The following is a 27,674-nucleotide window of genomic DNA, read 5'->3' on the forward strand; positions in this document are numbered from 1 at the left end:
AGCCAAAGGGCATGCTCGCAGTTTGCAACAACTGGATGTTTGCCCCCTCCCCCCAATGTGAATGTACAGGGTACACTCACATGGGCGGAGGTTTACAGTGAGTGCTGCAAGTTTGAGATGGCGCAAATTTTGCGCTGCAGCTCAAACTCCCAGCGGCAAACTTGCTGTGAACCTCTGCCCATGTGACTATACCCTATAAACACTACACTACACTAACACTAACCTAAAATAAAAAGTAAAAAACACTACATATACACATACCCCTACACAGCCCCCCCTCCCCCCCAAAAAATGAAAAACGTCTGGTACGCTACTGTTTCCAAAACGGAGCCTCCAGCTGTTGCAAAATAATAACTCCCAGTATTGCCGGACAGCCATTGACTGTCCAGGCGTGCTGGGAGTTTTGCAACAGCTGGAGGCACCCTGTTTGGGAATCATTGGCATAGAATACCCCTATGTCCACCCCTATGCAAATCCCTAATTCAGGCCTCAAATGCGCATGGCGCTCTCTCACTTTGGAGCCCTGTCGTATTTCAGGGCAACAGTTTTGGGCCACATATGGGGTATTACCGTACTCGGGAGAAATTGCCTTACAAATTTTGGGGGGCTTTTTCTTCTTTAACCCCTTATGAAAAGGTTAAGTTGGGGTCTACACCAGCATGTTAGTGTAAAAAAATAAATTTTTTACACTGACATGCTGGTGTTGCCCTATACTTTTCATTTTCACAAGAGGTAAAAGGGAAAAAAGACCCTCTAAATTTGTAATGCATTTTCTCCCGAGTACGGAGATACCCCATATGTGGGCGCAAAGTGCTTTGGGGGCGCACAACAAGGCCCAGAAGGGAGAGTGCACCATGTACATTTGAGGCGATTTGCACAGGGGTGGCTGATTGTTACAGCAGTTCTGACAAACGCAAAACAATAAATATCCATATGTGACCCCATTTTGGAAACTACACCCCTCACGGAATGTAATAAGGGGTGCAGTGAGAATTTAAACCCCACTGGTGTATGACAGATTTTTGGAACAGTGGTCTGTGAAAATGAAAAATAAAAATTTTCATTTGCACAGTCCACCGTTTCAAATATCTGTCAAACGCCAGTGGGGTGTAAATGCTCACTGCACCCCTTATTAAATTCCATGAGGGGTATAGTTTCCAAAATGGGGTCACATGTGGGGGGGGTCCACTGTTCTGGCACCATAGGGGCTTCTTAAATGGGACATGCCCCCCAAAAACCCTTTCAGAAAAACTCACTCTCCAAAATCCCATTGTCGCTCCTTCCTTCTGAGCCCTCTACTGCGCCCGCCGAACACTTTACATAGACATATGAGGTATGTGCTTACTCGAGAGAAATTGGGTTACAAATTTTAGGGTGATTTCTCTCCTTTTACCCCTTGTAAAAATGCAAAAATTGGGTCTACAAGAAAATGCGAGTGTAAAAAATGAAGATTTAGAATTTTCTCCTTCACTTTGCTGCTATTCCTGTGAAACACCTAAAGGGTTAAAACACTTACTGAATGTCATTTTGAATACTTTGGGGAGTGCAGTTTTTATAATTGGGTCATTTATGGGGTGTTTCTAATATGAAGACCCTTAAAATCCACTTCCAACCTGAACTGGGCCCTGAAAAATTACGATTTTGAAAATCTTGAGAAAAATTGGAAAATTGCTGCGGAACTTTGAAGCCCTCTGGTGTCTTCCAAAAGTAAAAACTTGTCAATTTTTTTATGCAAACACAAAGTAGACATATTGTATATGTGAATCAATATGTAATTTATTTGGAATATCCATTTTCCTTTCATGCAGAGACTTTCAAAGTTAGAAAAATGCTAAATTTTCTAAATTTTCATGAAATTTTTAGATTTTTTTACCAAGAAAGGATGCAAATATCAGTGACATTTTACCAATAACATAAAGTAGAATATGTCACGAAAAAACAATCTCGGAATCAGAATGATAAGTAAAAGCATTCCAGAGTTATTAATGTTTAAAGTGACAGTGGTCAGATTTTCAAAAAATGCCCAGGTCCTGAAGGTGAAAATGGGCTGGGTCATGAAGGGGTTAAGCAATGTTAACACCTGAGTTCATATCTGTTGTCCCTATGAGAGCAAAAGGACATCAGTGTCAGATATGTCACATAGGTGCCTGATGGACACAAAAGTGCTCTTTAGAATTTCTTTTGTGAGGTCTGATATGAAGGGTTTGTCCTATTCTTTTTATTTTCAATAGAAACCATTTTAATAGAAGTGTGGACACATGATCAGGAGCTCACTTATTCCAGGCAGCCAAGAACAATCAATGCAATACAAGCTGCTTTCTCCTATTATCACTGAACACATTCGGTATATGCTCTATAAAGGAATCAAAAGAACACTAGAGGCACCATAACATGCATGTCTTAACAATGTCAATACATAGGGGCATTCATTGTGTTTATTTATTTTATTTATGTATTTTTGTATGATGTTACAAACAAATAAGATGTCACATTGTAGGACAACACCTTTCAGAATTACTTGAACCCTTATGTCATTTTGCAGTTCACAATGTAACCACTAGATGTCCTCAACAACCAGGTTTTAAAAGAATCCCCTTTCTTTGCTGTGTATGTGCACAGTGACTGTACCAATGCATGCAAAGTACTGTGGTTCTCTAATGCTATCTAGTGCTCCCTGTAAATCAGTACTCAGCCTCTTTTTATCCCCATAAGGACACAGCAATTTCTCATTTTTATACTTATTTTTCCTCCTCACGTAATAGCCATCACGCTTAAAATTCTCCACATACAGACAAATATGAGGGCTTGTTTTTTGTGCCACTTATTGTACTGTGTTTACATTTTACCACAGAATCAACAGCGAAACATATATATATATATATATATATATATATATATATATATATATATATACACACAGTCATTGTAAAACAGTACATCCAGACAAAGGAAGGTGGGTGCAGGTACACTGGAACCTCGGTGCTCCGTTTCTTCTGGATAGGTAATAGATATAGGCAGCACACCAAATTAGTGTAAACAAAGAACTGTGTTTGTATTCCATGATGAGGTTGACGATGTTTCGGCGATCTCTCACCGCCATTTTCAAGTGAATACAGAGAGATCGCCGAAACGTTGTCAACCTCATCATGGAATAAAAACACAGTTCTCTGTTTACATTAATTTCGTGTGCTGCCTATATCTATTACATATATATATATATATATATATATTAGGGGCACAAAAGTGCAGTTTTGCTTAAAGTATGCTTAAAGGGGTACTCCACCCCTGTAGATCTTATCGCCTACATAAAGCCATCACATCCCCTCCCATAGACATGAATAGAGGAGGCATTCTGTGACAACCATGGTCCCTCGAAGCCGGCATTCTGAACATAAATGTTCAGAACACTGCAGTGCCAGCGGTCGGACCCTCAGCAACCAGATATCTTATCCCCTAACTTTAGGATAGGGGGTAAGATGTCTCAGGGCGGAGTACCCCTTTTATATTGTCTTTTTCTGACCCCTATAACACTTTTATTTTCTTATATACTGGGCTCAATTTTTTTGGGTCGTGACCTCTAGTTTATATCTGTATCATTTTTGTTTTGAGAGCTCTTTTTAATTGCTTTTCATAAAAAAAAATTCTGGTATATTTAGTAACCAAAAATCTGCAATTCTGGACTTTGGTAATTGTTTACCATAAAGCATTTCACCATGTGCATTGATTTCTAATATATTTTAATAGATTTGACATTTCAGCATGTGGCGATACCAAGTATGTTTATTTTAAAGGAGAACTGTAGAGCAATATAACTTATCCCCTATCCATGTCTGCCGTACAGGGCTTCCGTTTCTACGTAGTGCATTTTTTCGGTAAAAATAACACCTTATATTTATTCTGTAGGTCCATACGGTTAAAATAATACCCTACTTATATAGCTTGGATATTGTCGTACTTCGGAAAAAACATCATATCAAATGCAGGAAAATGTATATGTAAAAAATTCTCATATTCTGACCCCTATAACTTTTTTATTTTTCCGCATACGGGCCGGTATGTGGAGTTTTTTTGTGCCATGTTCTGAAGTTTTTATCGGTACCATTTTTGTATTGATTGGACTTTTTGATCGCTTTTTATTAATTTTTTCATGATATAAACAGTGACCAAAAATACACTATGTTGGACTTTGGAATTTCTTTGCACGTACGCCATTGACCGTGCGGTTTAAGTAACTATATATTTTTATAGTTCGGACATTTCCGCACGCGGCGATACCACATATGTTTATTTTTAATTTTTTATGGGAAAATTATATTCAAACTTTTATTAGGGAAGGGGTTAAATGACCTTTGTTAACTTTTTTTTTTACTTTTTTTTTTTGCAGTGTTATAGCTCCCATAGGGACTTATAACACTGCACACACTGATATTTTACCCTGATCCCTGCAAAGCCATAGCTTTGCATGGATCAGCAAGATAGAGGCTCGATTGCTCAAGCCTGTAGCTCAGGCTTGGAGCAATGAAACTCCAATCGGACGTGACGGAGCAAGGTAAGAGGGTCTCCGCTCCGTTCCTAGCTGATCGGGATGTCCCGATCAGCCTGACTGAGCTGCCGGGAAGCGTTTACTTTAATTTTTAGACGGGGCGATCAACTTTAATTGCCGCATTTGAAGGGTTAATAGCGCACGGCACGCTATTCGCCCAGGACCGACCCGGTGTGATGTGGTGCGTTTTAAACACCGGACGTAGGGCGTACAGGTACGCCCTTCGTTCTAAACGAGTTAAGTTGAAAAAATGGGAAAAGGAGGGGGGGGGGTGATATAGACCATTATCAGTGGAGGGATTTATTCACATTTACTAACACTTTTTTTTTTTTTGGTCTCCAGAGGGGACTATTACATGCAAACTTTTGATTGTAAACACTGTTCAATGCTATGCCATAGCATACCATTAATCAGTGTTATTAGTGCTCTGTCTGTATTTTTATTGCGCAGACCCTCTTGCCACTGTCTAGGCTGATGAAAACACAGGATAATTGTACGGCTTATCCTCTGCCCTTTCAAAATACTTCTCGGCAATGAAATACCATAAACCAAAAAAGAAGTGCCATTAAACCATACCTTATTTGGGTTTCATTAAAATATACCCCAAACAAAGTGTTACTGTAACTTACTGCTGCTTTGGGCATGTTCAATATGGTGCAAGATGTGCAATAATAAGTGTGGGATTGTTTACTGTGGATAATTTGTGCAATAATTACAACATTTTATGTGCAATAGATCTGATGTGCAATAGAAATTACTGAGTGCAATAACTATGTGCTAAGACTCACACTGCTAGGCACCTTATTAAAGCACTTTATTAAAGCTCCCTCTTACCTCACTATGGATAGAGATTGACATGTCCTTATGAATGCCAATTGTGCTGTGACACAGGGACATCTCTCCTGTGGAAGCCGACATAATAACCAGAAACGCGTGGAGAGATGACATTGATTTTGTGAGAGATCTTACTTCATCAGGCAGGCTACAAGCAAGGTGGCAGCCTGTGCACAGTAGTGTATATTTGGGTCCACAGGTTGTGCATTACAACTGTATGATCAGGCACTACCTGTTGGAGCTTCGTGGAGTAAATTTTAGAAACACTTTGTTTGGGGTGTATTTTAATGAAACTCAATAAAGGTATGTTTTAATGGCACTTCTGTTGTTGGTTTATGGCATTGTCTAGGCTGATCAGGAACCTGCAACTTTAGCACAGAGGTCCTGATTAACAAACCAGGAACTGCACTTTACAACTTTTAGATGCCACATTTAACTTTTATTACGCCTCATCAGTTACGTTCAGTATTAGCTGTGGGTCCAATGCTTCATACACCCATACACAAAGAGACTTGACACTAGAATAGAGATTATCAGCCAAACCAATATCTCCTCCAAAAGAAAAAATATCTGTAGACAGCTGATTCAGCATTCTTGCATGCATTTTACTAACCTGGAATATTGCTATCAAGAATGCTCACAAAAAATCTTTTCACTGAAATCCTGTGCAGCCCTAGAAGCATGAGGCCATGAAGCAGAGAGAGTGGTGACGTCGGCGGTGCCATGGCTGGAGTCCGCGTGAATAAAAAGACAGCACCACCGCAGTTCTCTCAATAAACAGACAAGGGTATTGGTTCTCCATATACCCCCCACATCTTCTAAAGACTTTGTAGATTTTATCCCAGCCAAAACTATTATATCTAGTGTTATAGCCAAAAAACTGCAGTATATAGAAAAATCCAACTGAATAGTCACACTGTTACCCAGATTTATCAATCTGTCTGGGACAAACACTGTCTTGCTTTCCCCATAACAACCAGTCACATTCATATTCATTCATATCTTAATAAGCTGTGGTATAAATAAAGCTGAGCTGCGATTGGTTACTCAGGGCATCTCTTTTTTAAGACTAAACAAATCTAATTCTTTTAACCCCTTAATTATGCAGCCCATTTTGGCCTTGCGGACACACTTCCCCCCCCCCCCCCCCCATTTTTTACTCCTTGCTAAGAGCCATAACTCGTTTAGTTTTCCATCCACAGACCCATATTTGTTTTTTTTTTTTGAGCTACAAATTGTACTTTGTAATGACATTTTCATTTCACCTTAAAATGTACAGCGCAATACAAAACAAAAAATATATATTATTTTTGGCGACAAAGAAAAAGCAATATTGCTAATTTTTGTGGGGTTTCATTTTTACGTAGTTCTCTTTACAGTAAAACTGACATATTCTATTCTGCTTTTCTATAATTGTACTACTTTTAAATAAAGTAAAACTTATTTTATTAAAAAAAAAAACTATGGTTAATTTGTCCTCTCCTGACCCCCTATAACATTCCTATTTTTCCATATATGGGGCAGTATGAGGGCTTATATTTTGCGCTATGATGTGTAGTTTTAAATAGAACCAATATTGCATATATCTAAGTTTTTAGTCACTTTTTATTGTGTTTTTTTTGGGGATGAGATGTGAGAAAAATGTGCAATTTTGGACTTTGGTATTTTTTTAGGTTTACGCCACTTACCGCATGGGATCATTAACATTTTATATTAGTAAGCAGAGCTCCGGCGGCCATTTTTACTCATTGGACCTGCACAATCATGATGCGAGTGGTGCAATGAGTACCGCTGAGCCCCGCAAATACTTCAGATGCCGTGATCAGTATTAATCACGGCATCTGAAGGGTTAATAGCAGACATCAGCAGGATCGCTGATGTTTGCCATTATCCATGAGGTCATGTGTCACTGATGCCAAGTACGTCTCTGTGCGCTAAGTACCAAGGCACAGAGATGTACATATACGTCGCGTTTCCTGTAGGGGTTAACCTTCCCTCATAACTAAGATGCTCCATGCCCCTTATTAGTTTGATTGCACGCCTTGTACCTTTTCCAGCTCCAGGACATTCTTGCCCAGAACTGAACAGCATATTCCAGGTGAGGCCAAGTGATATCAAGAGCAGAAGTCGAGATTCCTACATCTTCTAGAGTCACACATGTGCCCATTCACCCAATTCATTAGCTATGAAACTGAGAAAGGCGAGCGCTTAGCACTGCATACAGCACTGCATACACTGCTCCTTTCAGAAAACAGAATTGGGACCCGTTATTGACATTTTTCTGGGTCCCCATGGCTAGAGATGAGCAAATCGAATCTGACAAATCCAAATTCATTACAAATTTCATGAAAAATTTGATTGGAAACTAAAGAAAATATCACCGCGATTCTATCGCTTCATTAAACTTTATTTAGTGCGGTCCAAGCTCCTGACCATCTAAAATGGCAGATCCACTTATGAGGACATGGGGCAAGGAATCCTGGGAAGGCGGGATGACCCTGAATCAAATACAAGATGCAGCCTATCAGCAGCCAGTCACCCCTGTGATGTCACAGCCTTAAATAATCAGCAACCATATTGCGGCCAGTCACTTCATCCTTAAACTGCAGAGAAATAGATAGGGACAGACAGCCCTATATGTTGCACAGAAAAGCTTCTTCCAGCAGCGATTTACCTCCTTGTCACATCAGCATTCTGTTGGAAAGAGAGCAGTTTGTTTGTCACAGAAAAGAATGCTTACTGCAGCAATCCACCTCCCAGTCACTGTCTACAGCGTTCTATTATAGAGAGGATCAGAGAGCATTATGTTGCACAGAAGAACAGCAGCGATTCAGCTCAAGCACAAATCCTGCCTAGAAGCACTGATAGTGAAGGGAGTAAGAAAGTGCAATTTTGGCTGTAGTACACAGCGACTGTGTGCTGCAGCACTGGTATCTACTGCTGGTGTTGTGCACAAAAACTTTTTTAAGCGTACTGTTGGGTATTTTTCCACCCTCATAAGTGAATACAACATATGTACATCTAAGTGTTGTACCATTTTGTTCCTGATAAAGTCTTAAGGGCCTAGATACTGTGAAAGGACAGCCAAAAGTACTCACCGGGTGATGCTGTACACAAAAACTTTTTAAAGCGTGCTGTAGCGCATTTTTCTGCCCTCATAAGTGAATACAACATATGTACATCTGTACCATTTTGTTCCTGATGAAGTCTCAAGGGCCTAGATACTGTGGAAGGATAGCCAAAAGTACTCACCGGCTGGTGTAGTACATATACTTTTTTAAGCGTACTGTAGTTAATTTTTCTGTCCTCATAAGTGCATACCACATACGTATATCAAAGTGTTGTACCGTTTTGTTCCTGATAAAGTCTTAACCCCTTTTCCGTTTTTGCATTTTCGTTTTTTGCTCCTTTCCTTTAAAAAATCATAACTCTTTCAATTTTGCACCTAAAAATCCATATCAGGGCTTATTTTTTGCGCCACCAATTCTACTTTGTATTGACGTCAGTCATTTTGCCCAAAAATCTATGGTGAAACGGGAAAAAAATCATTGTGAGACAAAATATTTTAAAAAACGCAGTTTTGTAAATTTTGGGGGCTTCGATTTCTACGTAGTACATTTTTCGGAAAAAGGACACCTTATCTTTATTCTGTAGGTTCATACGATTAAAATGATACCCTACCTATATAGTTTTGATTTTTTCGTACTTCTGGAAAAAATCATAACTTCATGCAGGAAAATTAATACGTTTAAAATTGTCAATTCTGACCCCTATAACTTTTTTATTTTTCCTCGTATGGGGCGGTATGGGGGCTAATTTTTTGTGCCGTGATCTGAAGTTTTTAACTGTACCATCTTTGCATTGATGGGACTTATTGATCGCTTTTTATTCATTTTTTCATGATATAAAAAGTGACCAAAAATGCACTATTTTGGACTTTGGAATTTTTTTGCGCATACACCATTGACCGTGCGGTTTAATTAAGGATATATTTTTATAATTCGGACATTTCCGCATACGGCGATACCATATATGTTTATTTTTATTTACACTGTGTTTTTTTTTTTTATGGGAAAAGGGGGGTGATTCAAACTTTTAATAGAGGAGGGGTTAAATGATCTTTATTCACTTATTTTTTCACTTTTTTTTTGCAGTGTTATAGCTCCCATAGGGACCTATAACACTGCACACGCTGATCTTTTACATTGATCACTGGTTTCTCATAAGAAACCAGTGATCGATGATTCTGCCGCTTGACTGCTCATGCCTGGATCTCAGGCACTGAGCAGTCATTCGGCAATCGGACAGAGAGGAGGCAGGTAGGGACCCTCCTATTTCACCGCGGCTATCCCGAACAGCCCACTGAGCTAACCGGCATACTTTCACTTTCACTTTAGACGCGGCGTTCAACTTTGAACGCCGCGTCTAAAGGGTTAATAGCGCGCGGCACCCCGATCAATGCCGTGCGCTATAAGCCATGGCCCCGCATTATAGATCGGGAGCGGACACATGACGTTCCAGTACGTCATGTGTCCTTAAGGGGTTAAGGGCCTAGATATTGTAAAAGGCCAGCCAAAAGTACACACTTGCTGCTGTTTTAGACAAATACTGTTTTAAGCGTAGTGAAGCGTATTGTACATCCCTCATATATGCAATAAGTATGTCAGGCAGAGAGGTAGCATGGTTGGCAGTCAGCAAGGTGGCAGAAGTGGAAATTCTGGACCCAAACGCTCCCAGGGGAGACCACCTGCTTCGGGGCAGCCTACCTTCCCAGGAGGTAGTGGAACAGGGGTTCCTGGAGATGGCAGCAGTAGCAGTCAATTAGTGCGGACTGTTGGTGGGAAAATTAGCTACTCGGCGGTGTGGCAGTGTTTCATCAAGCATCCGGAGGAGGTTAACATAGACACATGCAAGATGTGTCGGCAGAAGGTGAAGCGTGGCCAGGGTCCCAATGTTGGCACCACGGCCCTGTGTCAACATATGCTGCGCCACCATAAAGCGGCCTGGGAGAACCGTGGCTCCAATGTGGTGGTCCAGCCTACTGCATCACCCAGTGGCACGCCAAACCCTCTTTCAGCCAACCAAGGCTTCACCACCTCAGCTGAAGGGAGCTGTGTCATACCCTCCTTCTGTCGCTCCAGATGCACCTGCTCCTCCTACTTTTAATCAGTCATTCCGCCAGCAATCCATCGGCGAAGCCATGTCAAAGAGACAACAGTATGCGCCCACTCCAAGTTGCTGTCCAAGTTGCTGGTGCTGCAGTCCCTCCCTTTTTAAGTGGTGGACTCTGCACCTTTCAGAGAACTGATAGCTTGTGCCGAGCTAAGGTGGAGAGTCCCAAGCCATCATTTCTTTGCGATGAAGGCAGTACCAGCCCTGCACAATTTTGAGGAAGAGAAGTTGGGCCACACAGGGGAGGAACTGCTAAAAGTAATTCGATAAAGAAATCGGAGCATGGCTTAGTCCACGAAAACTGGAAATGGGAACCATGGTGACTGACAACGGGAAGAACATCTTGTCTGCAGTGCGACAAGGAAGGCTGAGCCATGCGCCCTGCATGGCACACGTGTTCAATCTGCTTGTCAAGCAGTTCCTGAAGAGTTCCTCCATTTTCTAGACATCCTAGCAATGGGAAGGAAACTTTGCATGCACGTCAGCCACTTGTACACCGCAAACCACACCCTCCTTGAGCTGCAGCGTCAAAACGGTATCTCCCAACATAGTCTGATTTGCGACGTTGCAACACATTGGAATTCCGCCCTCCATATGTTGGACCGACTAAACAAACAGAGAAAAGCCATCACAGATTTCTTGATGATCCAAGCAGATTGGGGAACTCCCCTGTGTAACTTCAATGTCAACCAGTGGCAGCTCATACGTGACACCTGTCGTTTGCTCAGGCCCTTTGAGGAAGCCACATTATTAGTCAGTAGCCAGGATTATGGGATGAACTAGGTCATCCCACTGCTTCATTTCCTAAAACTCTTGTTGGAAATGATGGCTGGTCAGGGCACTGGAGACGTGGTGCCTACATCTCACGGCCACATGAGCCCTGGGGGCTGAACTAAAGGAGAAGGAGGGGCACAGTGGAGCACAGTTTAGGTTTCTCGAAATGGGCGGTTTTTCTAGTCATCTGACAGGAGAGGAGGAGCAGGAGCAGTTAGAGGAGCTATAGGGTTATAAGGAAGGCGAGACAGAGGACCCAGACACACTGTGGCAGTATGCAGTGGAGATGGAGGCAGGGAGTCCCTCCGAGTCTCTTGCACAAATGGCACAATGCATGCTCAGTTGCTTGCATAGTGATTGCCTAATTGTCCCCATTCGGCAGCAGAATGACTTCTGGCTCTCCACCTTATTGGCACAAAATGGGGGCCTTTTTTACCTTAACTTATTTCACCCACCTTCGTCACCGGGTACTGGTACTGCCACCCACCACACCACTCTGTCATCGGGTCACTTTCAGGACTCCTGATGCTGCTGCTGCCGCCACCTCCAGGCTGTTTCATTCAGCCACCATATGTTCTCCTCATGCTGCCACCACCTCCAGGCTGCGCTATTCAGCCACTATATGGTGTCCTCATGCTGCCGCCACCTCCAGTCTGTGCCATTCAGCCACTATATGATCTCCTCATGCTGCCGCCAATTCCAGGCTGTGCCATTCAGCCACTATATGGTCTCCTCATGCTTCTGCCACCTCCAGGCTGTGTCATTCTGCCACTTTATGGTTTACTCATGCTGCTGGGCCTGGACATTACCTAAAAAATATTATGGTAGCACTAGCTACCATAAATCTTCTATTTAAATTTGAAAATTCATCTTTTCATCTTGTGAAGCCCTATTGTCTCCTCATGCTGTTGCCAGCTCCAGGCTGTGTCATTCAGCCACTATATGGTTTACTCATGCAGCTGGGCCTGGGACATTACCTATAAATTATTTTTAACACTAGTTACCATAAATCCTCAATTTAAATTTTCATCTTTTAATCTTAGGGATTGTGAGGCCCTTTGGTCTCCTCATGCTGCCGCCAACTCCAGGCTGTGTTACTCAGCCACCATATGGTCTCCTCTTGCTGCCGCCAATTCCAGGCTGTGTCATTCAGCCAGATTATGGTCTCCTCATATTGCTGCCACCTCTAGGCTCTGTCATTGTGCCGCCATGTGATTCCTTGTTAGATTGGGTTTTGTGGTCATACAGTATTGGTTCAAAGTAAATGTCAGGACATTAAACTTGGGAATCTAATATAAATCTTAAATTTAAATTAAAAAAATCTATGTAATCTTTAAAAGGCTGAGGCCCTATGGTCGTCGATGTCATATTACCTGTGGAATTATCACAAGAATCCAATGAAACAGCTTGGAGCAATAACAATGAACCATAACTGATTAAAAGAAACATTCACACTTTCAGAGTCAAGGGGGTGCTGAGGGGCAGGTTCTGGAACATAAAAAAATCTGCCACATCCAGATGCTCTGCGGCAGTGATTCTAATAGCAATGCCTGTAATCTGCATGTCATACTGAATAACAGTTTTATTTCACTAACACAGCAGACTCCCTATGCGTGTTAGGACAAGGCAAAATGTTCTACACCCCTACTGAGGCTCTCTGTAGGCCAGAAATAGCCAGTTTTAATAACGATTCGCCACAAATAAATTCAGACCGAACCAAACTTTTTCAGAAATTCGCTCATCTCTTCCCATGGCCGAACCCCCAGTAATCATATGCTTATCTCCTATTGTGTAGATGTGGTTGTTAGCTGTGTTTGGTGGGACAATTTCTTAAAGCGAGCCAATACCATATACAGAAAACATATCTGGTCCAACTCTATCCACAAAACTGTGCAGGTTGCAGCTTTTAGTTAACAGAATAAGGAATCATATACATATATATTTACCTTGTTAGAAGACCTAAACCAAGCCAAGGATGAAGGAACTGATAAGCAAATGATTTGTCCATGTGTTTTGAAGTGCTCAGTATAGGCTAGAAAACAAGAGAAAAAAAACTGTAACAGCAGTATAACGGATTTTCTATTCTTACCTCTTTTTTCAAATATAAAGTTTGAATGTAGACTTCCTATGACAGAATTGCAGACAATGGGGGAGGTTTATCAAATCCTGTGTAGAGAAAGAAAGAGTGGTGCAGTTGCCTTTAGTAACCAATCAGATCACTTTTTTTAATTTCTCAGAGGCCTTTTCAGAAATGAAGGAAGTGATCTGATTGGTTGCTATGGTCAACTCAGCAACTTTTCCTCTAGACAGGTTTTGATACTTCTCCCTCAATGTATTTCTGACTGCACTTAACTGTAGAGGCACAGAAATGTTGTAATATGAACCGACAGAAGGTCCCTACAACAAATAGGTTTTATAGTTAGCTACTAGTACATCTAGAACAATTTCAAGCTTTAAATTCTATATGTAAGGTGATGGGCCCTTAGCTTGCATTGCATGTGAACAGGATTTGCTAGTAATGGAGGTGGATAGCTATCAGATTTTACCCTGTGTAAACCCTATCATACATGGTACTAGGGGAGTAATGTTTTTCCTTGAGGAAAGTATCATATAAACATAGACTTACAGGCCAGTCAAACGCTACTGGGGATTCTGGGAAGAAGGAGGTATCTTTCCCTTCAGGTCTGTGTTACAGAGGAGTCTTAGAACATGACTAGATGACTAGGGATATATGATTAGTGTTGAGCGGCATAGGCCATATTCGAATTCGCGAATATTCGCGAATATATGGACGAATATTCGTCATATATTCGCGAATATTCGCATATTCGTCATATTCTCGTTTTATTTTCGCATACGTGAAGATTCGCATATGCGAAAATTACCATATGTGAAAATTCGCGTATACAAAATTAGCGCGCGCTAAAATTCGCGTATTACGAATATTCGTAATTACGAATATATAGCGCTATATTCGCGAAATTCGCGAATTCGCGAATATGCGATATTCGCGAATAATATTCGAATTGCGAATATTCGCGAGCAACACTATATATGATAAGCCATAAATCTCTTTAGAAAGAAAGACTACCCTTCTGTACACAGCTCTTTTGGGATATTACATCTTGCCGGTTCATAGCAGGGTGCTGGCTGTCTGCAAAGAAGCCTATGAGCCATTGAGGTGAACATCAAAATGATTGTAATCTTTCCATCTGTAGAAATTTATGGATTGGCATGTATTACCAGCCATGTTCTAAGACTTGTAGTCAAGGCTGGCACCACCTATAGGTGCCGGCCTAGAGCGCCCTTTGGCTGAAGACACTGCGGAACAAACCAGGGGAGTTTAAACTTTAAATGAAATATAGTGATGGCAGATATGCAGAGTTTTCCACGCAGCAGCCTTAGGCTGGGTTCACACTACGTTTTCTCCCATACGGGAGCGCATACGGCAGGGGGGAGCTAAAAGCTCGCGCTCCCGTATGTCACCGTATGCGCTCCCGTATGTCATTCATTTCAATGAGCCGGCCGGAGTGAAACGTTCTGTCCGGTCGGCTCATTTTTGCGCCGTATGCGCTTTTACAACCGGACCTAAAACTGTGGTCAACCACGGTTTTAGGTCCGGTTGTAAAAGCGCATACGGCGCAAAAATGAGCCGACCGGACCGAACGTTTCACTCCGGCCGGCTCATTGAAATGAATGACATACGGGAGCGCATACGGTGACATACGGGAGCGCAAGCTTTTAGCTCCCCCCTGCCGTATGCGCTCCCGTATGGGAGAAAACGTAGTGTGAACCCAGCCTTAGTCTAGGCCAACTCCAAGTCCAGTTGGCTTGTTCATCAGGGCATTGTTCTGGGCTTGTGATATGAAATATTCTGCGCAGGGACACTGGCACTTTAACAGCAGCAGTGGCTGCTTTGAGCAGACGTGTTTGCTTGCAATGGGCACATCTGCTCCCAGCAGCCACTGCTGCTGTAAAAGTGCCAGTGTCCCTGTGCAGAATATTTTGGATCACTGTCCCAGAACAATCCCCTGTTGTGTCTCTGCCTGCGATTGCTAGGTCTCCGATCCTGCTACACCACCAGCACCTGACACTGATCTCCAGAAGGGTAAGTGGATTGAAGAAGACTGAGGATAGGGATGGGAAGGTGTATGTATGATATGTGTATGATAGATGTATGCATGTATGTATGATGTGTATGATAAACCTGTGTATCATACACACATCTATCATACATACACCAGTCATACACACCTCTATCATACACACATCTATCATACTAAACCAGTCATATACAGATCTATCATACATATATATAATGTACATCAGTCATACATCCATCATACATAAATATTAAGTATATCAATGCGGAGGGGTCGGGGGCAGTGGACATTTGGGTATGGGTCGGCCTAGGGCAGCACAAAACTAAAATACACTACTGATGGGTTAAGGATTATTGGTTTAGATTGGAGGACCATAGTTTGTAGCCCGGGACTAGATATGCAGGCTGTTTATCTGACAACAGGGGTGGAGCCAATGGTGGTGGCAAAAGAAGGTTTTGCCGAGGGTGGCAAAAATTCTTGCACCGTCCCTGCTTGTAATCAGAGTGAAACATAGACTTGAAGGGAAAGTTACCTCTAAAAAGTATTGTCAGAGAGCTGCTTTCCATATCCTTCCTCCCACATGGTACTAAACACAAAATAGCTTCCAGTAGGGGGCAGATTTATTAATAATGTTAGAAGAACAAGTTTAGTCATTCATTTGGGCACCTGCTCTTTAACATATTGTCCCTGATTTACTATTGTGAACCCAACTTGCTTTGTCGGGTTATGCGGCAAAATGTGTCTGTATTTGTGGTGCAATGCGACAGAAAAAACCTACAGAAAAGGGGCGTGATTGGCTGGAAAAGGGGCGGGGTGTGCTGGAAAAAGGGGCATGGTTTCACAACCTGACCTATTTACTATTGCATTCACAGAAAATCCTGTAAATAAATGGCTGGGAATTTCCACCTAGGAATAGCTGGTCAGAAAATGTTACCAACTTGTAAATCTGTGAATCCCCATAGTAAATAGAGTTAAATTCTGCAAGTCAGAAGCAACATTTCACACTAATAAAAATCTAACACTCTTAGTAAATGAGGGCCATTATGTAAGTTGGTAAGTCTCAAGATATGTCTAAGACAACGCCATGTGCACTGAGCCCATACAGAAGCACACCAAGTTACCCTGCAAGATAATATATTTGGTCACTCATATACATGGCTCATTCTTTTGGTCATTCAGATCAGTAATTGAAAGCATATGGAGGTGTAGCCATGTAATTCTATTGCTGTTGTATTACAGCTCCAAACAACTTGAAGTTTGTAAGAAGCTATAATATGTAATAGCTCTGATATGCCATACTGTACTCCTCTTTAGTCAATGAAAAGTTTAAAGGATATATTCACATCGCATTGGGTTGATATTCTGCTACAGATCCCTCTGCCCATTATCTTTCAGTAGGCCCAAACCTCTGTGTTTCCGTCAAATAAGTGACATGCCACTTATTTCTAAAGAAGGTTTTTCCCACCTCAGCAGCAAACATCCACACTGAAATTTTCTTCTACATGTGAACAGGATTGTGGTAACTCTATCCACTTGTGTTGGAGGCACACATAACTCAAGACACAAGTAAATACATGTCATAAATAGGCCAAAAATACACCATATGTTTAATAAACATAGGGTTAGTAACTATTTCCGGCCCCTGTATTTTTTTTATTTCAACCTTAGATCTTTGTCCAATGCTTTTGTGTTTCATCCAAGTTCTTCCATAGTTATATACATTCCTATGGGAAATTAATCTTGGTTACCTCTGTTGTGATGCAGCCTGGGTAAATATAAGTCTGCATACAAATATCATGCACTTGGTAACCAAAAGAAATCAACTATGTCTTTAAACTTTATAAACCTAAAAACCCCATTGACATCGTTTAAGGGGTATGTTGCTGGTATATGACTTAATAGTAGTAAAAATAGTAAAAAGGTACAATGCATTTGAAAAGTCTTTAGACCCTTCATGTTTTTTCACATTTTATTATGGTAATAAAATAAAAACCAAATGAAACAAAAAGTTTTCCCCCCAGTAATCTGCACTTAATGTGAAAACAGAATTTTAGAAATATTTCAAAATTTACTTTACTACCTTTACTATGACACTTGACATTTAGCTTGGGAGCCTCTCATTTCTCTTGATCATATCTGAGACCTAAATTGGAGTCACTTGTGGTAAATTCAGTTGATTGGACAGGTTTTGGAAAGACACAGTCCTGTGTACTGTATATATGGTCTTACAGCAGACAATGCTAAGACCAAGCCACGAGAAGGAAATTACTGCCTGTAGAGTTGAGAGACAGGATTGCATGGAGGCAAAGATCTGGAGAAGAGGACAAAAAATTTCTGCTGCACTGAAAGTTTCCTATCGCACAGGCGCCTCCATCAAGAACACACAGGAGGAGTTTAGGGACAACTTTGTGTATGTCCTTGAGTGGCCCTGCCAGATCCCTGACTTGAACCCAGTCGAACATCTTTGGAGAGACCTGAAAATGGTTTATATTGATGGTCCCCATCCAACCTGACAGAGCTTGAGAGGATCTGCAGAGAAGAAGGCAAAAAATCCCCCAATCACGGTGTGTAAACCTTGTGGCATCATACCCAAGGAGACTGGGGGCTGTAACATCTGCCAAAAGGGTAGATACTAAGGAAAGGGTCTAAATACATATTTGAAAGCAATATGTAAATATTTTATTTTTATTAACTTTGTAAAGATTTGTAACATTCTGCTTTCACTTTGTCATTTTGGAAAATTGAGTGCAGAATGATAGGGGAAACTTGATTTTTTTTTATATAAACATATGGTTACAACATAACAAAATATGAAAAATTGTGAAAGGGTCTGAACACTCTCGGAATGCATTGTATCATGGGATATGTGTCATAGATCCCACATTTCAGTCCTGCAAAAATAGTGCTGTAAAGAAAATTGCATATCTGTACATGACCAGCCTACCTATGGATTAAAGTTCCCTATACACTTGAGACAAAAGTCAGCCAAACCCAACAATTTTGGCAGAGCTGGCCCCTGACTTTCCCCCGACAGAGATTGTGAAGGTACATAAGGGCCAGGCATTTTAAATTTCAACTGCCCAACCCTATTGTTCTGGGAGAGATAAACTGCCTCTAGAGTTGCCTGGCAAGCAGCTTAAAATCCACCTCTATGTAAAGAGCGCATGAAGATTTGGGTGTGCTGAATTCTCAAGTGTATGGGGAGATTAGGAAAGATAGCTGTAAGCCAAATGAACAATCCACCAAAAGCTATTGAAAGTGCATGGCCATCTTAAAGGAGAAGTATCATGAAAAAAAAATTATCGTATAGGGGATACGTTTTCAGATCGCGGGGGGAGGCAGGGGTCCGACTACTGGGACCCCCACAATCTCCTGTACAAGGACCCTGGCTCCCTCAAGGCAGCCACCACACCCCCTCCATATATTTCTGTGTGAGAGCCAAAGATAGCAGAACGGCTCTCCCATAGAGATATATTGAGGGGGCATGTAGGTCACTGCTTCGTGCAGATATGACATGTCCGGTTCCCTGAGGGAATTGGGCCAACCTACAGGATATTGCTGGGGCTCCCAGCAGTCGGACCCCCCTGCGATCTAAAACGTATCCCCTATCCTGCAAATAGGGGATACGTTTTTTGTGCATGATATATCTCCTTTAACACAGAGAGTTGTGGGTTTTGGAAATTTTTCAAAGCCAAAAACACTGCCCCCAAGTGTCTGTGGAACATATAAATATCCGTACACACATAGCATTGTGGTTTCTTTATTTGTTTTTCTTTGTTTCTTTATTTGTTAAACCAAGAAAAGGGCTCAATAGTATGTACAGTAACCCCCCGACATGCGATGGCCCCGACATATGATCAAATCGACATACGATGGCCTCTCAGAGGCCATCGCATGTCGATGTCAGCATTGACATACGATGCTTTTATATGTCGGGGCCATCGCATTAACTGCTATCCGACAGCGCAAAATGCTTAAGCTGCTGTCGGATAGCAGATTAAGCATCCCGGACAGGTTCACTTACCTATCCCCGCTGCTCCGGGTCCACTTCGCGATCCACCGACGTCTTCTGCATCTTCTCCGGGGTCCGGGCCTCGCTTTCCGGCGTCGTTTTTACGTCGCTGCGCACGCCGTCCCGGCGCAGCAATGTAATAACGTCACCAGAAAGCGAGGCCCAGACACCGGAGAAGATGCGGAAGAAGCCAGAGTATCCTGAAGAAGACACCGGAGCAGCGAGACAGCATCGGGAGCGGTGAGGACGCGGTCCGGAGCGGCAGTAACAGATGAGTATTAAATGCACTTTTTACATTGCACGAGTCCCTCAACATATGATGGGTTCGACAAACGATGGGTCGTTTGGAACTAATTACCATCGTATGTTGAGGGACCACTGTACTGGTACTTAATAATGTCTCTAGTGTAGACATATAAGATCATAAATACCCAAAAGAGTTACAATGAGACAAAATGATTCATAAACAAATGTGCATAGGCTTTATTAATAGTGACTGTGGTTAAACCCAGAATTTAAAAGGGAACGGCAACAGACAGACTACTACGGTGTCTGAGCAAGGGGCATAGGGTAATGGGGATACAGTACATCAATCGAACTATGTAAAAATGGGGATAAAAATCACCAGTCCTGATGTATACAAACATAGAATAGTATAGGTTGTATAAAAAATACTAGCAAATATATACCTGCAAGAAAAATCATACACCCATAACAAGTTAAAAGTGCATAATGCGGATGTCTTACCCTCACTCAGAATGCCACCCCATTAATGTGAGGGTAAGACGTCCGCATTATGCACTTGCAACTTGTTATGGGTATTTGATTTTTCTTGAGCTTCTTATTGCAGGATTGTGGTGATTGCTGGCTACGGCCGTACATTTCCAATCCCTATTCCTGTGCCCTTTTCCTTTGTTCACCCATTAACACTGTGACAACTGCATATAATATGCATTTTCCATTTACGGTCATCTCTACTGGGGCATTGTGCAATATTCTATTTTTGATGTTTTCCGTGTGTATATCTTTACATATGCAAGTATATATTTGCTAGTATTTTATATACAGCCTATACTATTCTATGTGTGTATACATCAGGACTGGTGATTTTTATCCCCATTTTTACATAGTTCAATTGATGTACTGTATCCCCATTACCCTATGCCCCTTGTTCAGACGCCGTAGTAGTCTGTCTGTTGCCGTTCCCTTTTAAATTCTGGTTTTAACCACAGTCACAATTAATAAAGTCTATGCACATTTGTTTACAAATCATTTTGTCTCAGTGTAACTCTTTTGGGTATTTTTCTTTCTAGTAGCATCTGTTTAAAATGTGGCATGTAAGTGGTATTTTCATGGCATATTTCCTTATAAAATTCAATAGGCTTTTTATTACCGATTAAACAAGCATGTATAAAAAGGCTCAATTTAAGAGATAACATAAAAAAGTTATGAATATGCTTACCTCGCCTTAACACAAACAGCTAAACTATGAATTCAGCACAATCGAATTACAAACTCAGCTCTGCTACTTACAATATAATTTATTGATGTGTCAACACAACATATAAGTAACCATTAGTATGTCATAATTTGTATACATAAATATTAAATAAAAAGAAAACTGTGCTCATTATGAAATATTCTATTTGCACTAGTTTATCAAGAAGAGGCAGACAGTAATGTTACGCCTACATTTTATCCATACCACTCAGTAACAAGTAGTTCTGCTCCGATTACTAGTATCAGTAATAAACAGCATATGATAGCATGTGAACAGCACTACCAAAATATTGTAACAGCAAATACTAAAACAGCCTTCTGCCACTACAACAGGAAAAATAAATAGACTTTGGATACTATGTTTAATAAGTTCTCTTTTACGCTTACTGCAAGAGGAGAGATGGACATGGAGACCCCATATCACCATTAGTGGGTAGATTCCTTGGTACTAGAGATAAGTAAAATTTTCAAAAACTCAGTTCTGCCGAACTCTGGCAAAACATTTGGTTCTGACTGAACTAGTTCTATCTGAACCAGTTATTTACCAATAGCCCACTCTGGTGTCCCAGCACAGGATGTCGTCCTGTGGGCTTAAGAATGCCTTGGGCATCAGAGCAGTCTCTGTGTTGGGCCCACTGCTCCATTGTGTAATTTATTATACTCTGTTGTATTCCTGTGTTATGTTATCCTGAAAGGTTGAACTGTTACTTTAAGGGATTGTGAAACAGGTGAATCTGAAGCCCCAATGGGGTACCCCCAAACCTAGCCCTATAGTGTAGGGAGGGGAAATCTGTGGTACGCTTGTGAAATGCGCCATTGTGCTGGACTATGCTTTGTGGGAGAACGTGAAAAGAACTAGAGAGGGAGAAGTTTATTGTTGGCCATTGGTCTGCTGAAACAGCGATAGGAGACTGTTATCTAATGTTCTCATCATATGCAAGCAGTGAGGAGAGTTTATGCTGCACCACAGAGTCTGCTGCCCTCCCAGCAGGGGTTAACCAAGTCTGCAGAAAGCACGTGGAAAAAGCCAGCAAAAGTCTCCGCCCTGCCCCCAGGGGAACCAAGATTCAATTCCTAGCCCTAGAAGGAACCAAGGGGACCGCTCCCTTGTTGCATCGGGGACAGTTTAAGAGGCCATTTAGGATGCCGACCAGTATTCTGAGTGAACAGCGAAGTAGCAAGATGGAGGGTGCACCCAGTGAAGTCAGCATACGCATCAAGATGGCAACCAGCGTGCAACATGTAGTTGTGGCGGCTGCCGCAGAAGTCTTTGCGTGATTGGCTGGTCGTCTGGCATCCATACCGGAGGAGGATCTGTGCCTCTAAGCCTCGCTGCCGGACGACAGCGACGAAAGTTGTCCTCCCACTCCACCAAACGGCACCTCCCCTTGTGATCAACATGCATCCGGAAGTGTCTCCCAGGCAAGCGGGTCCCCCATGTAGCACACATGGGGATCATTGGCGGATCTCACCCTGAGCAGCGCTGCCTCAGCCTCTGAAACCACCCGAGAACCAAAAGTAGCACTGGAGCCACCAAGAGTTATCGGGTGTCCCCCAATATCTCCATCTAGTTCACCGGAGTGGTACTTCGGTAACAAGCCTCAGCTGCTTCAATATGTCATGGAACTCCAGCCAGGGAAACTGCAGCTTACTGCAAAAGAAGCAGAAGGTGAAAGGCTGCCTTACTCCGAGAAGGCCCACCTGTGTTACAGTGGTGTCAGCAGCAGGAGACAGCTGCCATGAAACAGGACTATGGAGAAGCCCCAACCTGGTGATTAACCCTTTGAAAGGCGCAGTCACAGTGATCAAATTTGATAAGTTCCGGAGGTATGCCTTACTGCAGGATAGCTATTGTGTGGGCCAAGTGTTTGTCAACCGAAGGGCATTGAAGAGAGATTACAGCTGTCACCTATCCTATCAACCCCAAGCAAAAACCCTTCATCTCGTTTCACTCCAAAGAATAGGATAGTAACCAATCAGAGGATTACTGTCCAACCCGGCAAGGGCAGGGACCTGTCCCCACACAAGTTCTCAGGCCTTCTACTGTAACTCCAGAAGTTCTGCCTAACCAGCAGGCACCAATCAATACAGTACCGGCATCAGCCACCACTGCAGCTACCATACCTGTGACTGCAAGTACAGCACCTACATCTATTGGCTCCCAGTGGCGAGTGCTGAACCAGCCTATGTATGTATCAAAACTTTTTTGGGGAAAGAAATAAAAACAAGTACCTAATACAGTATGTTACTCACCTCTACGGTTTCTGCATGATATGTGATCACAAAAGGCATAGGACCAATCCAAAGTTTTATTAGAGGAAGATGTCTCAGCATCTCAGTGTATTCAATTATTTGCAGAAAGAAATCTGAAAAAACACAAGGTTTATTTTTTTTTTTTAAAAAGATCAGTGTCAGTCAGTCTTTAAGTGTTACTGTCACTTTATAAAAAAAAAAAAAAACTTTTGACACATACAAAAACATGTTTAAGTGGAACCTGACCACTGCAAGTGAGTGAAGGGCTCAGCCATGAACATCCAGACCTTCAACGATCATAACTTTTGACATATCTGTGTGACATATCAGAAGTATTTTAAAGGGACAGTAACACTTTAAGGCAAAGTGTGCCAAAGCAACATACTTTTATTTTAGTAAGAGGTGCCTCATTAGGTCCAACTGTGGCTGTCCTTGTGCAACATGCTGATATCTAGGCCAGTTAAGAGCTGGCATAAATCTACATGTATTACAGAATGCAACACTCATTGCATTGGTATGCTCTTAATATTAAAAATATTCCATCTGCAAATACTCTACTTATTCAATTTGTGCTGCCAAAGTCATTGAAGTTAAGTGTTTGCAGAAAATGATACAGCCCTAGAATATGTAACAAAAGTAGTTGACAGCAAAAGAGACGCTGTGGCCACATTTATTAAAATTGGTGTAAGTTGAAACTTGGCTACTTTAATAAACTACCTTATGTCAAATGTATGACTGAACTTGTCCTAACTGATAAATTTGTTACAAAATTAATTATTCACCTCTGTATTTCATACTTATTATTGCAATAGATTCCATCAACAAATGTAACCGTTCTTCAACATAATGATTAGTGTTGGGCGCAAATATTCGCATTTCAAATTTTTATTGCGAATATTGCAAATTCGCAAATATTGCGAATATATTCGCTATATATTCGAAATTGTGAATATATGCTTTTTTCACATATGCAGATATGTGAATATTCGCATATTCCTTCTTTTCACTTGTGGGCCGATTAGAATGATGCAAATACACTTGTCAGAGGTTATCAACAACATCCATAGCAACCAATAGTAAAGTTGCCCATCCCCACACTGTTTTCTTCCTCGAATATGCGAATATTCACATATGCGAATATGCGAATATACCGAATATGCGAAATTCACGAATATTGGACGAAGATTTGTCTATATATCCGTGATGCTGCTCATCAATAATAACGATGGTTTCAAATGGGTGTAATACAGTTGGTTGCACTTTTGCATTTTGTATCACAGTCGTAGGTTCCTCCCTGCCCTACTACTGGTCTGATGACCAAAACTAGTTCGGGTCATCAGAAGTACAGTTGGGCTCTGATTTGTGGTGGTAAAACAGATGTGTAATGTGGCAACATCTTATCTGTGTGAAAATGGCCAAAACGTAACAGGGCATAAAATACAGGGTGCAAAGGTAACTGTATTCCATGAGCTGTGGTGCATAAGAGGTCCCAGTGATTGCACTGCCACATAATAAGTAATTCCAGTATAATAAGTATCATATGGTAGGTGGAGCCCTGTTACAGAGTTTGTAATGGGATCCAGAAGCTTTAAATTAGGGATGTTCCCACAACAGATTTATCATAGGATAAAAACATGCAGGTTCTGTTTAAAAAACAATGGGATGTGGATTTCTGCTTTACTCAACAGTTTGTTACAGTACTGGATTCTGATTAGGTCCTACTCTATGAAGCTAATCTACATCCTAGTTACGCAGCATGGTTTCCACACAGAAACTATATGAATAGGTGCCATGTCAATTTCAATTTATAAGGCATTTGGATCCTCATTGAAAATAATGGGATGTGGATTCAAGGCAGAAATTGTGCAGGGATTTTGCTATGCCCATGGTGTAACAGTTGGAAAAGTTTATAGAGCCAGAAACTCCTTATGTATTATTTTTAACTGTTGTTTATTGTTGTTTAAACTGTTGTTTATAACAACGTTAGCTTTCAAAAACATTCAGGCAGCATTTACACACAATATTTTGGAACCAGAAATGGGTTCAAAACACAGAAAACGCTACAAATCTTTCCATTATAGTTTCTCTCTGTGTTTGTTTCTCTCCTGGTTTTGGCTAGAGACCAACTCTAATGTTTACGTATAAGTGAGAAGAGCTCCATGTAAAACCGTAACCTCTGGATACCGGCCAATACAATTATGTAGCAGCATATGTAAGAGTGAACTGTAATATACAGGTTACACACTCTGCTATCTCATTCAGTACAGGAGCAGAGCTGAATTGCTTATCTGAACTTATTACCTCTATGTGGTTTTACGTAGGACTAATAACAACTAATAACATTGTTTTAGTATAATAACTACAACAAACTAAACAGCTGAAAACATTTAAATGACTAATTCAGCTCTGCTACATCTGTAAAATCCCCACCACATTCTGTTTCTGCACAAATACTCTACCTTCACCACTTGACTTCATAAAAAGTGCGTTCCCCACCAGTGGATAGTTGGGGCCTACTCCTGGGATTGGCCTCATAATTTTCAATTTCTGAATATAGTCAACAAAGAAAGGGCCAGTAGAGAAGAGAAGGAAGGTGAGCAGCACAACAGCTGCAGTGACCCAGACCAGCAGATGCACATCTCCCTTCAGAATCTCCATGTCTTCCTGCACAGCAATGCCAGGGGGTACTAGATTGATGTTGGCGATGGTGGTAAGTGTGCCTTGTTGTGTTTGTATGATCCCAGCTTCTTCTATTGTGCTTCCCCTTGTTGTACACTCAGCATTCGGCCTGTGCTTCCTCATAACAATACAGCACTGGAGGGGCGGGCTAAAACATTGCTGCAAGACATGCCTCTCCTCCAGTGTCACATATCCCTGTCTTCTGTACACCGAGAGCTCTGTAAGGAAAAGCACTTGTAGCTGTTTAGCTAAACTCTCAATCCAGAGTAAAATCCTGCTAGGTAAGTATAAGCCTTCTGCTACTTAATATCCCTGTAAAATCATTTTCAGGAACAATGGCCCACATTTACTACCACTGTCTAATCTTACATAGTGGTACTTGTGGACTTGCCATAGGCGGACCCAGAAATTGTACACGGGGTCACGAACACTGTGGTAAGTGTTGTGCGCTATGTAATTTATGAAGCTGAAAAATAAAAGCTTTACAAACTATTTAAGACTCACATTACTGTGATAGCTTTTATTTCCACACTAAACCACCATGTAATGTATAGGGCCAGGCTTATATAAATATATACCTGGCACATAAACATACTTGGCAACAACAGGGTCACCATGTAGATACATAACTTTGCAAGAACTAGTAGCAAAGCAAGCTCAGGGACAAGGGTGTATGGGGTATGGATCTGTTAATCCTATAAGGGTGCTTCAACTAACAGACTCTCTATCAATTCCAATACCAGTCACCTACTGCTTTTGAGCTACTTACTATTTACATTAGGAATATTGCTAAAGTCTTAAAGGGCTACTCCGCCCCTAGACATGTTATCTATAACATGTCTGATCATGGGGGATCCGGCCGCAGGGACCCCCTGCAATTTCCAGGCAGGTGCTGCAGCGTTTCAGTCATGGAAGCCTGGGACGTCACGATACGACCCTTCCATTCATGTCTATGGAAGGGGGCGTGAAGGCTAGTACACAGCTGTCATGCCTCCTCCCAAAGACATGAATGGAGGGGGTGTGGCAGCTGTGTTCGCAAGTCATCCGGCACGGAGCAGAGTTAACTCCATGCACAGGATAACTGTGGTGCTACTGCAGAGATCGCGAGGTCCCCAGCAGCCAGGCCTCCATGATCAGATATGTTATATCCTATCCTTTGGATAGGGGATAATATGTCTAGCAACAGAGTACACCTTTAAAGGGAATCTGTTAGCTCTTTACCAGGAACAGAGCTGGGGATACCTGCCAGTACCTAGTACAAGGCTAACAGATTATCAAAGATCAGAAATGCAGGCCCCAATGTACATCTTTCTTTGCACAAAAAAACTGAGTTATATATAGTTATCATTAGAGATGAGGAAACTTTTGAAAAGTTGACTCGTAGGGGTCGCGGAACTTTCACGAAATGTTTCGTTCTGGTCAAACTAGTTTGTCACGAACCGGCAATTAAATAAGCCCCTAAACACATTTATAACACTGTCTAATACCTCTGAAGCCCTGTATAACACTGCTGAATTTATTCAACTAATTTTAAAGTGGTTTTAAGGCTCAGTTACTATTTAAAGGGGTACTCCGCCCCTAGACATCTTATCCCCTATCCAAAGGATAGGGGATAAGATGTCAGATCGCCACGGTGCCACTGATGGGGACCTCCGGGATTCCCGCTGCAGCACCCTGCTATCATTACTGCACAGAGCGAGTTCGCTCTGTGCGTAATGACGGGCGATACAGGGGATGGAGCCGTGTGACGTCATGGCTCCACCCCTCGTGACATCACAGCCCGTCCCCTTAATGCAAGTCTATG

At 41.7% G+C, this 27,674-nt stretch overlaps 1 protein-coding gene across 1 annotated transcript in view; it reads right to left on the reverse strand.

Annotated features, from left to right (window-relative positions):
* The window catches only part of LOC130357070 (cytochrome P450 4V2-like), a 49,919-nt gene extending 23,879 nt beyond the window's left edge, over window positions 1-26,040 (reverse strand). The window contains exons 1-3 of the mRNA XM_056559425.1: window positions 25,651-26,040; window positions 23,192-23,304; window positions 13,270-13,355 (exon numbers count right to left, since the gene is read on the reverse strand). Coding sequence (XP_056415400.1) covers window positions 13,270-13,355; window positions 23,192-23,304; window positions 25,651-25,993 — 542 coding nt within the window. The 5' untranslated portion in view covers window positions 25,994-26,040. The remainder of the gene's footprint in view (window positions 1-13,269; window positions 13,356-23,191; window positions 23,305-25,650) is intronic.
* Window positions 26,041-27,674: the final 1,634 nt, after the last annotated feature.

Source organism: Hyla sarda, chromosome 1 (assembly GCF_029499605.1).
Source record: "Hyla sarda isolate aHylSar1 chromosome 1, aHylSar1.hap1, whole genome shotgun sequence".
Lineage (NCBI taxonomy): Eukaryota > Metazoa > Chordata > Amphibia > Anura > Hylidae > Hyla > Hyla sarda.